The sequence below is a fragment of the Phascolarctos cinereus genome, unplaced genomic scaffold, assembly GCF_003287225.1.
Source record: "Phascolarctos cinereus isolate Bilbo 61053 unplaced genomic scaffold, phaCin_HiC Scaffold_4;HRSCAF=312, whole genome shotgun sequence".
NCBI lineage: Eukaryota > Metazoa > Chordata > Mammalia > Diprotodontia > Phascolarctidae > Phascolarctos > Phascolarctos cinereus.
In genome coordinates this window covers 232,079,804-232,093,121 of record NW_027555847.1, presented here as the reverse complement: position 1 = coordinate 232,093,121, position 13,318 = coordinate 232,079,804, and the positions used below count along the sequence as shown (strand labels likewise).

Genomic DNA, 13,318 nt, shown 5'->3' with positions numbered 1-13,318 from the left:
GCCTACCCTCCCCCCAAAAAAAAGCTTTTAAATTTTACATTAAGTGTATATGGAAGGATTTATTTGAAAATGAAGATTAAGAAAAAACAAAATATATCAAAAAGTTTTAAAATAAAACGGTAGATGATAATAGTGTGAAAACATCACTCATTAATAGTCATTAGCAAAACACTAGAGGTGACTGGGGCCTTTTTTTCCTAATGAGTCTATTCTGAGCAGAAGAGGTGACTAGGAAATTCAAAAGGCCCATTTTCCCTTCAATGACATAGGAGGAATTGCTAATAGACATAATTCTTACAAGTTATTCTGAATCAGAAAAAGTACCTGCTGGGAAAGTCAGAAACATGAGTCTTACTTTCCTAAGTGATTTCCACAGAAATCTACTGATGGTATTTAAACAAGCCTCCAGAAAAATTTTGTTAGCCCTTCTCTTTTTCCTAAATATTCCAAAATTAGATTCTCTGATTTGGCTGACATCACTAAATGACCATCTGACATCACTTTTACCATTCCAGCTTTATTTCATACAATTCTCATTCTTTCGGCCTACCTCAAATGATGTTTTCTCCAAGAAGTCTCCCCTGATCCCTTGAGTTAATTATGACCTTTCCCTCCAAAGCCTCCCTCTGCCTAAAATGTCAGGGTTTTTTGCAGCATTTATCATATATACTATTATAATTATTTTTATTTATGGTATATGCCTCACTAGACTGTACTCTCCATGAAGGCAGAAACCATTTCTTAATTATATTGTGTGTCTCCTTCAGTGACAATTCACTGCTCTGGACTGGGAAGTATCAGATAAATGTTTACTGAATAAATTTAATGATACTTAAGTTCCTACTTGGGAGCGTCTTGAGATAACCACTTCTCTTTATTGTACTAGATTTCTGTCACCTTCTGACATTGGCCTTAATTAGATATTCCTAGCATCCTTCTCATCCATGGTAAATATAGTGGTAAATCTCTCATTCCTTAAATGGCTTGACATTCCACCTATACAATCACAATTGCTCCAAGCCTTGGTAGATAATTCTAGAAGTTAATATGAACTAAAAATCCATCACCTAATGACCAAATAAGGCATTTAATAATGCATACAATCAAAGGGTCATAGATTTAAAGACAAAAGGACTTTGTCAGCCATCTAGTCCAACCCCATTTACAGTTGAGAAAACTGAGGCCCAGAGACATTATAAGACTTTCTTTGGGTCACACAAGAAGTAATTGGGAGAGTCAAGATCTGAACTGAAGTACCCCTGCTTCAAAGCTGTTACTCTTTCCATCATACCATGCTGCCTTCCCAAGTTGGCATTGACTACTATTTGAGTCTTGCCATTCAGACATTTCCAAATCCACATAATTACACTATTATATTGCTTTTATCTATATATCTAGTTCACAATACATACACACACAATAGCACAACAGACCTTATCAAGCACTTCACTTTTTTGTCATTCATTTGTGTCAGTCTCTTCATGACCCCATTTGGGGTTTTCTTGGCAAAGATACTGGAGTATAGTTTTCTTTTCCAACTCATTTTGCCGATGTGGAAACTGAGGCAAACAGGGTTAAGTGACTTGCCCAGGCTACTAAGTGTCTGAGGCTGGATTTGAACTCAGGAAGTGAGTCTTCCTGACTCCAGGCCTGGTGCTCTGTGCACTATGGCACCATTTAGCTGCCGCTTACTAACATCTAGGTAAAGAAATAGTTCTCTCAAGCATTCCCCTCATATACTTCTCTAGGCAATCAGGTGATATGTTGGCTAGAGCATAGGACTGGGACTTAGGTAGTACTATTTCAGACATTTACCAGCTAAGAGACCCTAAGCAAGTCATTTAACCTCTTCACCTTAGTTTCTTCATCTGTAAAATAGGGATATTAATAGCACTCACTTCACAGGGTTGTTGTGAAACTCATATGAGATAACATATGTAACGTGCTTTATAAACCTTGAAGTGCTATGTAAATGCTAGCTACTATTACTGGTTTAGTAATTATATCCAAAAAAAGGAATTAGGTTAGTCTGAGATGACCTGTTTTAATGAAGCTATGTAGAAAAAAGCAGTAATTCTAGATTCAGAGAGACTGGATTCAAATCCGTCTTTGGAAGGAAGTGTGCCTTAAATACTCTGCTTATGATTATTTTATATTTATGATCCTTTGCTCCAAAACATGGCTTGCTACTACCTAGTGCATCTGGAACAACAATAACGACAACTTATGATTCTATTATACTTAGGTTTACAAAGCACTATGCACAACATTGGGGCAGCAGTGGATAGAATGCTAGGCCTAGAGTCAGGAAGAGCCAAGTTCAAATACATCCTCAGATACTTACTAGCCATGTGACCCTGGAGAAGTCACTTAACCTCTGTTTGTCTTAATCTACTGGAGAAGGAAATGGCCAAACACTCCAGTATGTTTGCCAAGAAAATGCCATGGGCAGAATGGTCCATGGGGTCATTAAAAGTCACAAAGTCAGCCATAACTGAATAACAACAACATACATACATACATACATACATAATTTCTCAACTGACTGAGCAGTAGCAACATTATACTCATAATTTCATTTGCTCCTCTCAACCACTCAGTGAGCTAAATCAAGCAAGCTTTCTAAAGTCCTCTGTCAGACTTTCAATCCTCTTACTCTGGCCCCACACCACTTACCTAATCTTATTCCCACTACTCAACAATACACCCCCTTTGCTTCAGACAGTACTAATTCTCTCCAATAGTTTATTGTTCACTGGCCCATGATCTAAAGGCTCTGTTCTCTTTTATTTTTTTTTTAATGAAAATTGAGAGAATTACCTTTCTCAAATCCCTCAAATACCTGCCCAGTAATTATATTAACTTGTGGTTAAAATATCCAAAACCAACTTCTTAATTAGCTGTTCTTTTCTGAAATCTGCCTTCTCCTTCTGAAAATGATATTTTATAATTAAAAGGTTTTCATTTTCTTGTTCAAGACTTCTTAATCTTTTTTTGTTCAGTCATTGTTCGGTTGGGTCTGACTCTTTGTGAGCCCATTTGGGGTCTTCTTGCCAAAGATACTAGAGTGGTTTACCATTTCCTTCTCCAACTCATTTTACAGATGAGGAAATGAAGGCAAACAGGGTTGTAAGTGACTTGCCTAGGGTCACACAGTTAGTTAAGTGTCTGAGGCTGGAGTTGAACTCATAAAGATGAGTCTTCCTGACTCCAAGTTCAGCACTTTATCCACAATATCTTAACCTTTAGCAATGCTTTCCAGGTTGCATCTGGTTACATCATTTGTATCTTTGCCAGAAGCAGGTAGTTATCATCCCGTGTGTTAAAATCTTCAGAGTTTCTCTATACTCTCCTAGGTACTCTACAGATACATGTTCTGAGGAAGCCAAAAGACTCCATGAAGATTATTACTGGGCTTATAGAGAGCTGCTTCTGTATCCTTCAGCAGAAAATCACCAACTCCCACTACTGGACTTGTCTTTCTCCAGCACAAGACAATGCTTCCTGCTCGATGGGTCCAGGTCCCTATTCTTTGGGAAACCTCATGTTTTTTAGCTCCAAGTAGTCAGAGGCTTTTCTTCTCTATATCATGTTCTACTTTCTAGCCTCCTAACATGAGTCAGAATTCCTCATTGCCTCTTCATATTCTTTTTGCCCTAACCATTCTCCCATTATTGTGGGTACACTTCGCTCTCGCTGAAAACCTCAAGAAGGGATGCCATTAATTGAGGTAAACTGCAAGAGGTAAACTAGCCTGCACTTTGGACATAGGCAACAAGCATTTGACCATGATACAACAAACATCATGTACTCAACACAGATCAGTACAAATTTTACCCTCCTCTCTATAATTCTGAATGTGAGCTTTCCTTTCCTTTGTCTTTCTTCTCAGTAGTTTGCCTAGGAAATCATAAATACCAGTTGGTTGCCTGGTTTAATGATTTTCTAATCATTTATTGCTATTCTATTAATACAATTCAGAAATTGTGTATTCTCACTGCAGAAAGAAAAAAGAGAAGAAGGGAGGAAGGGAAGGAAAAAGGAAGAGAGAAAGAGAAAAAAGAAAGAAAGGAAGAGAAGGGAAGAAAAAGAAAGAAGAGAGAGAGAGAGTGAGTGAGAGAGAGAGAGCGCGCAAGAGCACCAATGGATTCCACTGCTCTTACTGTTTCAATATGGTTCTCAGATAACTGAGTGAAATGGAAAACTCTGTGGGGGGAGGGGTGTGTGTGTGTGTGTGTGTGTGTGTGTGTGTGTGTGTGTGTGTGAGACCAAAAAAAAAAGGTCATTAACATGTTGGGCCAAGGGTGATGAACCTGATCATAACAGCTCTATCGATACTAGAGGAGTTGCAATCTGCACCTGTCAGAATTGCCCACACCTTGTAGAACTGACGCATTATTGCGGGTGCTTTTGTTGTTTCACTAACAATATCCTTTCCCTTCCACTTAAAGAACTAGTAGAGATAATCTTGCATAAGACAATAACAGATAATTATATAGCTCTTTCCCATTCGTAACATGCTCTATATGTATTATCTATTTGATAACTTTGAGGAGAAAGTGAGGTAGATTGAGACAAAAACATTTATTCTGCTTGAGCATGAACAAAGTCTTCAATTTTTTTCACCTATAAAATGAGAGATCTAGACTCAATAATCACCAATATTTATTTTATTTCTATATCCTAATATTATATTATTCTTCAAAAGCAGAGGATAGGGCAGGAGGGGACATTCCTAATGAATAACCAGGTGTGAAAAGCTACACAAAATGGCTCCTATCACATTAAATAGGAAAAGAAAGAACAGGAAAAGGTTAATTCCTAGAAAGAGCCCTTCTGTTCTAAGGTTAGTGTTCTGGCCTTCCTCCAAATAATTCAATCATGTTTAGTATTAGTCTGTCAGATGCTTTTCATTCTATCTATAGGTGACTCAGTTCTGAGTTAGTTTTCTGAACCATATGGTATATTCTTAGCCTAGCTTTCTCTATTAAGTGGCTATGATAAAATAAACATTCACTACCTTCAATAGTCAGGGTTCATATTTACATAGGAATATACCCCTAAAGATATATTCTAAAGTCTTGAAATTTGCACTGGTCATTACATACTTATCTGACTACCTTCGGAGGTGGTAAGCTGGTTTTTATCATCCTCTTTTTCTTCCCCTGAGAACGTTTTCTCTGCTGGTTCTGAATTCAGCTGTGTACCACAGGTATTCACTGTTATCACCTGTAGAAAAAGATAGATGTTACTAAAGAACTGTTCATCTGAAAGTATGATTGTTTATCATCTAAGCCTTTTGAACTATTCCAAACACAAGTCTATCTATAGACATGAGACTGGATGTCCCAACTACAACAGCTTCACTACGTGTGTGTGTGTGTATGTGTGTGTGTGTGTGTGTGTGTGTGTGTGTGTGTGTGTAACTTTATATGCTCATCTTAGACTACATTTTCCTAAAGGACACAGACCATTCTCTAAAAATTTAAAATTTAAATTTATTTTGTAATGATAATAACTAAGCTAGGAAACTTGTGCTAGTTTGCTATCAAACTCTAAAGGGCCATTATGATCACTAGGGACAATCTACATGAATAGCAGCTATCAGAAAAATGGATAATCGGATTTGCCCAGTATAAAGTCCATGGCATTACAGAAAGCAAGAAAGCACTTAAGAGAGAAATGAGATAACCCGGAAACTAGGTAGAAAATTCCTTGATTTTCTATAAAACTAGACCATGTAGACCATGTAGTCTATATATTTGTCTCAAATTTAAAAAAAAAGAAAAAAAGAATATATTTCCTATTGTTCCAGATTGTCCAAATGATATCTAAGCAGGGCAATCCAATCTTACGCCTATTTAATACGGACTGTCCCAAAACTGTTCAGATAAAGAAAAATGTACTGCCGTCCCAAGTAAAACTGAATTCCTAATGGTTAGAGAGAAAAAATGTTGCTGTCTCTTCTCTGTTCTGAAGTCTTTCCTCACAAAGAGCAACAATTATCTTAGCAATCAGATATTTACTAGTTCCAAAAATTCTATGTAGAGACATTATGTATACATATACACACATATATACATATACATACATGCATACATATAGATATATATGTATAATCTCACATGCCCCTCTGATAGAATATTCTATATATACACATATATATACATATATTCTTGATAGAATATTCTATATAGACATGTATGTTAGTATACATATGTATACACATATGTGCATATACATCTATACATATGCATACATGCGCGTGCGCGCGTGTGTATGTGTGTATGTGTGTAACCTTACATGCCCCTGTTCCTAGAAGAAAAGGAGAATTCAGAGAAAAAGCAGTAGGACCAATAAATCAGTGAGGAACCATCTAAATGGTTTTTGAGGCAGTGTGAAATGGTGGCTAGAGCAGTGGAATTGGAGTCAGGAAGATCTGGTTTCAAATCTTGCCCCAGATGACGACTTCCTAACTACATGACTCTTCTAGACACATTACTTAACCTTTTAGTAGATGCTCGCTTTCCTCATCTTAAAAATGAAATGCTTAGACTCAAAGATTTTAAAAGTACTTTGCCACTCCAAATTGATGGTCCTAATTCTATGGCTAAATTTAGATTTTACAGGTCTGAATGATCACGTGGACAGTAGAGCCCACCTTCAAAATCTATGTCAAAGAAGGAGAGCAGTGTTGTCCTGGTAGGTCACATGTAGACAAGTCTTCAAAATAACTTAAGAGTCCCTTGGCTATCGCTGATGGATTCACACTAAAATGAGACACCCACATGGGTGCTCCAAATAGATTACTATTATAAAGGTAGAGTAAATATTTGGCCAGCCATCCTTTATGTCTGTTACTTTCTGAAGTCAATAAATACAATCTAAAGTTATACTTTCTTGACAACATTAGTGCTGTATTAATAAAAACACAAGCAATAGTTCTTGGGAGAGAATGATGAGAAGAGGGGGAGTTAATATGAAATGCCAATCAAATTGTACTCAACATCCTCTTGCACTCTGTCACCAGGTTTCAAAGGAGAGATCAATTCTACAGCCTTGACATTTCACACTATAATTAAACTGTATCATATCCCATACCCCAAGATCCATAACTCAAATTTTGGTTTTCAAGGGGTAAAATATATTTTTTTAAATGTTGTACTCAAGTTTCTGAGATAAGTACTCTTTCTCTTCCCCAGGGGTAGAAAGGAAAACATGAAAGAAACTATATAATTATAAGAGGCTGAAAGAAACACTTTTAGGATCTTACCTTAGTAGAGACTGAAAAAACTAAAATTCCATTAGAGTTTTAGGTCATTAACTTCATTGTCCCTCATCTTAGTACTATCTTCAAAACAAAAGAATCACTGGCATAGTGCCTGACACATAGTAGGCACTTCACAACGGCCTACTGATTGATGAGTGGCGCCCATTCCTCCTACAGCTGTTTATCCACGAATAGAGCTACTTCGAGAGTCAATGAGAGTTGGAAATTCTGATCAGCTCTACAGAGCAAGCATTAACGGTGGACCTTGGAAAATGGATTCATATTTATTTCGTGTTACCTGGTCAGAGATGAGGCTACGTTATGCATAAACAGTAAAATGGTACCTGTTTGAATAAGCCATGGCCCAGAGTGACAGAATGGGCATCACTGACAGGACTAAAGCCAAATGTCAAGGAAAAAAGAAAGGAACTGCTGGGGGGGGGGAAGGGAGAGGAGAACAAAGAATAAAAGAAATCAGGAGTAAAGAGGAGTCTCATGATCTCAACAATATGTTTAGGATTAACTTAGTATTTCTGCTGCTATGGATTTCCCACTATTGCTCATGGAAGATTCCAAAGCACAGGGATATAGGAATTTGAAATTAATCTTAATATTACAAAAGTGGATTGGAAACTCCCTTCAATTCCCCATACCATCACATATAATATCTCTTTTGTGGGTCATCTTTCTTACACTGTATGTGGCACTCTGAAATAAGGAATAGCAGTTTAGGCAAGTGACCACATCAAAACAATAACCAAGAGAAACCAGAAGAAAATGTGGCTTTTGAAATTAGTCCACACCTACCGGAACTTGAAATGGCTGCAGTTTTTTCTTTTCTTTTGACAATTTCCTTTCCTTACTTAGAAATTTTGCTTTGGCCCACACTGACTGGGACCTCTCTGAGAGTCTTGAAAAATCTGTGGAAGACATGATTGAGTACAATAAACAGGAAATGCAAGACTGAGGTCACTGTTTTGGAAAAACAAATTATTTTTATAAAGTAGAACTAGAACATAGGAAAGATTGGGGTGGGGGGAATCAAAGGTCAAAGACCTCGAGAAAATCTGGGAATGTTTAAGACAGATGATTTGGTATAGATGGAAAGATATCCTTTCCTTGCCTTTGCTTTTGCAGGTCTCCATCAATTTCTTCTCCTTATGAGATCTAAAGCTGCCATTTTGGAGAAAGGTCCAATCTCTATGTAGGGGACTGTTCCAAATGCATATGTTGGGCTGGAACGATGACTCTGAATTTGAACTTTTACTGGACTGGAATGACCTTGCTGAGTTGTGGTTAAGGGAACTGGTTGTCCCCATCAAGACTTGGCAGTGACCGCTGCCTGAACAGTCCAACTTACACTTGGAGGGCAACTGTGAAAGCCATATTTTCTTTGTGCTAAGCACACCAGTTTCATCATCCCCTTCTGAAAATGCCCAATTCACATAGCCACCTCCTGCTCTCAAACTGTCTGTCTGGCAAGGAAGTGAGGTCGCAACATCCCCTTCTGAAAATGCCCAATTCACATAGCCACCTCCTGCTCTCAAACTGTGTGTCTGGCAAGGAAGTGAGGTCATTTTCACCGATTGAGGGATAGAACAGCTAGTCAGCAGAAGGTGATTTCCATTGTTTTTTCTCATTGATCTATTCATGGCAAGATTAGACTGTTCATGGGCATCTTCAACTGACTCTTTCTCAACAGCAGATGACGTCTGACAATTCATACGAAAAGGACAAACCTCCTGACTGGCATGTGATTCGACTGCCAACCAACCCAACCCAGGCTCAGCTGCAGGTTTTGGAGGAGATATAGCCATGTCAGCTTCTGCCGAAAGAGAAGTCTTTGCTGGACTGGGAGAAACCAAGAGAAACTGACTAAGGTTAGGAGGAGATTTGCTGTCAAGAAACACAGTAACTGGACCATTTGGTGTTCCTTTCTTTTCCTGGTCCTTTTCTTCTTGACTGTCCATGATCCCTACAAGGGAACTCTTTCGCCTTCCAGAAAGGTGGTAGCTTCTCATCCGGCTCTGAAACAAGGACAGGGGCATGCTGTAATTCTGACAGTTCATCTCCCCAGAGTTTTCCAAGTTGTTCAGCATCCCTGAGCAGATGACATTGCTCCGACTGTGGGGGAGTTTTCTATAAGCAGCATGTTTTGAGCAGACCAACAGGGCTTCTTCCAGTTTCAGGGTGTCAACAGCCGAAAGTACTTTCAATGTATCTACAGTCAGGGCAGAGAGATCCTGCAGGTGTCCCACATGGCTGTCCAGAGAGAGCAAAGACTCCTTTATGGAGGACACTCTCTCATTCACTTCTTTAAGTTGGAAATCCGCTTCTGTAACCCTGGAAGGTGGAGGAGGGGAAGAACACCAACAAATAAAACAAGCCACTACAAAACAAAAAAAACTGGCTGTGCCCACCTTGTTTTCTTTCTATCTAGTGGATACAGTGCTGGACTTGGAGTCATGAAGGGTTGAGTTCAGATCCTGCCTCAGACACTTACTAGCTGTATGACCCTGGGCAATTCACTTAACCTCTGAGCCTCAGTTTTCTCATCTGTAAAATGAAAGTAATAATAATAATATATGTATATTACTTACAAGTGACATAATACCAATTTATAATATTTATATATTTGTATATATAATATATACATTTATATAGTGCTTACTCTATGTCAGGTACTGTGCTTTAGAATTATTATCTCATTTTATCCCGGAATATAGGTGCTATTATTACCCTCATTTTACAGATGAAGACACTGAGGCCAACAGAGGTTAAGTGACTGTCCAGAGTCAAACAGCTTGTAAATGTCTGAAGCCAAACTGAACTCAGGTCTTCCTGACTCCAGGCCTGGTGCTTTATCCATTATACTACCTGGTATCCTATTAAAGTCCCTACATCAGAGGGTTATTGTGAGGATTAAATGAGATAGCATCTATAAAGTACTTTGCAAACCTGAAAGTGCTATAGAGTGCTAGATATTAACAATAGTAATAATAATAAAGTAATGAAGACTGCTCCAAATAAGTAAATTGATTCTGAAACAATAAAATCAAAAATGTCAAATAATTAAGAAAAATAAACATGAGTAATGAATTATGGTAGGGGGAGTTGTTTTGGAGACTTAGTTTGACCAAGTGCTCTCTCGTTTCCTTCTTTATTTGTTCCCCCTTTCGAAATAAATTCTTTATTACTTCAATTAACTTGCTGTCTGGAACCTTAACACTGTGGGTAGTCTTATACATTAATTTTTCCAAGTCTTTCCTACTCCTGATTATCCCAAAGTTCTCATGAATAGAAAAGAATCCACTTATTTCTCATGTCTAGGAGGTTGGTAAATAATTATTAGAGAAATAAAAATGAAGATTGTGACATTTGCAAATTTTACTATACTCTAGCTGAGGTGAGACCTTCCTATAATTCTTTTGTCATAAAACTGAATTTCCATATTTAATAAAAGCTTAATAAATGTCCCCTGGCCTCACTAGTAAGAGTAGAATTGAGAGGGTTGGGGGGAGACAGGGCAGAATATGGGAAAGGAAGAGTCGTTTAAAATAGAAATACACACCACAGACAGACACAAATCCCCTTCCAAGAAATACACTTAATTAGTGCCTCTCTATTCAGGGTGCTGTCTCCTGCAATTCAAAACCAGTACAATACGAAACCCAGTTAATGGAGACTCATTAAGTCCCATTTGTAGCAGATGTACTTAATGGATACAATCAAAACCATCAACTCTTCACAGCCACAGATAACATGTACAAGATAGACCTGCTAGAGGGATAACTTGGTTACCCTTACAATGTATTCTGTTTTTAGAGACATTTACATTTAAAAGCTCTGATGTCCTGTGAAATACATTTTAGTTAGACTAGCACATCCCAGATGTATTAATTAAATACATCTCTCCTTTTATTTTAGTCAATGCACTATTAAGGTAAGCCTTACTGATATTCTGAACATTTATTCTTATATTTATTTTCAACTCTGCCTCAAGGGGATCTCACCCACTGGTTCATTGTATTTACTTTAGGAAAGCCACTTCTTTCTGTACCTCTCTTATTTTTTTTTAAATATGAGTAAAATAGCTCACCTAAGAATTGTGTCATTTTGCATAACTTGCTAAAGAAATGACAATGACTAAATCCACTTATTAACCAGGAAAATTAACATTGGGTCAAATACCCAGAGTCAAAAGGAAACTTGTGAGCAAAATGATTAAAGGCCTAGTGAAAAATTTAATAAACAAAGAGGCCTAGTTACAAATTCATGACTTATCGGCTTCATATAGCTATATAGATGACTTCTTCCTTCCAACTCTCAATCTGTGATCTTAGGATCCTAAGATTTCTAGTTAGCCCAAGACTGTTTTTTTTTTTTTGCAATACCATTAACACCCAACTCCAAACAACAGCCAAGCTAAGAAAAACTGTCTGACCCCATTGCCTCTTTCATTCACACCATGTTTCTCTCTTTCCTCAGTCCTTATGAACTCACAACCCAGTTCATTCCACCTCTGACAGTCTCTTACTGGATATATACACATCCTCTTTAACCCTCTAGTTCGCTCCCATCTCTCTTCCAAATTTAGTAAAATTACCCTAGAAATAAATTCCCTCTTTCCCCTTCCCCATCTTCTTTTTGTTGTTGGTCAATCATTTTTTCTTTCATGCCCAACTCCTCATGGCCCCATTTAGGGTCTTCTTGGCAAAGATACTGGAATTTGCAATTTCTTTCTCCAGCTCATTTTATAGATGAGAAAATTGAAGCAAATAGGGTTAAACGACTATCTGCTTGCCTGCTGCATCCTAATGATCATGGAAACCTTTCCATTCAACTTGCTACTGAAACATTCGATATGTTGCCTCCTTTAGAAGATGAGCTCCTTGAGAGCAAAGACCATCTTGCTTTTCTTTCTACATCTTGAGCACCTAGTATAATGTTTTCCACATAGTGCTTGCTAAATGCGTCAATCATTCTGTCTCTGCCTCTGTCCCTGTCTTTTTTTTCTCTGTCTCTCTCTTCCTGTGTCTCTGCCTCTCCCTTTCTCTGTCTCTCTGTCTGTCTCTGTCTCTGTCTGTGTGTCTGTGTCTCTCTTTTCCCACCACCAAAAGCAGAGAGTACCAAATAAATTCTTGACTTGCCTTATTGATAATTCCAGCATGTAAAAGGTGAAGAAGGAACAAACAAGGTAAAATTTTATTCCCAGTCTGATTCTCATTAATAAGGAGATACAAGTTGTTGGGGTCATGAAAGGCAGCATTTACTAAGTGCCTGTTTTGTACAAGGTATACACCCAAAGAAGATGTGTATGGACTGATACAAAGAAAAGTGAGCAGAACCAGGAGAACACTGTACACAGTAACAGGAATATTATAATGATGATCAACTGTGATTGTGGCTTGTGATCCAAGCCAGTTCCAAAGCATTCATGATGAGAAATGCAATCGACCTCCAGAGAGAGAATTGATGAACCCTGGGTTCATCAGATTGAAGCATACTTTTTTTCGCTTTGTTTTTCTTGCTCTTTTTTTTTTTTGGCAACATGGCTAATATGGAAATGTTTTGCATACACACACACATATATATGTATATATAATAGGTATCACAGTGCTTGCCTTCTCAGTGGGGAGGGGGAAGGACTGGAAAGGATTTGGAACTCAAAATTCTAAAAAATGAAAATTAAAAATAAATACATGAATACATAAATGTGTTCTAGGGACACAAATAAAGCAAAAGATAGTCCTATATCACAGTCTATTGAGGAAGACAGCATGCAAACAGCTATGTACAGACATGAGATAGATATATTAGATATATATATGTATATATATGTATATATATGTGTATATATATGTATATATATGTGTATATATATGTATATATATATACACACACATATATATACATATATACACATATATATGTATATATAATGTGTATATGTATATGTGTATATATGTATATATATGTGTATATATGTATGTATATATATACACACACATATATATACATATATACACATATATACACATATACATG

The 13,318-nt window shown here is 37.4% G+C and overlaps 1 protein-coding gene across 1 annotated transcript in view; it reads right to left on the bottom strand.

Moving 5' to 3' along the window:
• The window catches only part of TRPM6 (transient receptor potential cation channel subfamily M member 6), a 197,616-nt gene that overhangs the window by 40,659 nt on the left and 143,639 nt on the right, over positions 1-13,318 (bottom strand). Inside the window, exons 25-27 of the mRNA XM_021008567.2 lie at positions 8,394-9,613; positions 8,078-8,190; positions 5,109-5,229 (exon numbers count right to left, since the gene is read on the bottom strand). Of these exons, the coding sequence (XP_020864226.1) occupies positions 5,109-5,229; positions 8,078-8,190; positions 8,394-9,613 (1,454 nt within the window). The remainder of the gene's footprint in view (positions 1-5,108; positions 5,230-8,077; positions 8,191-8,393; positions 9,614-13,318) is intronic.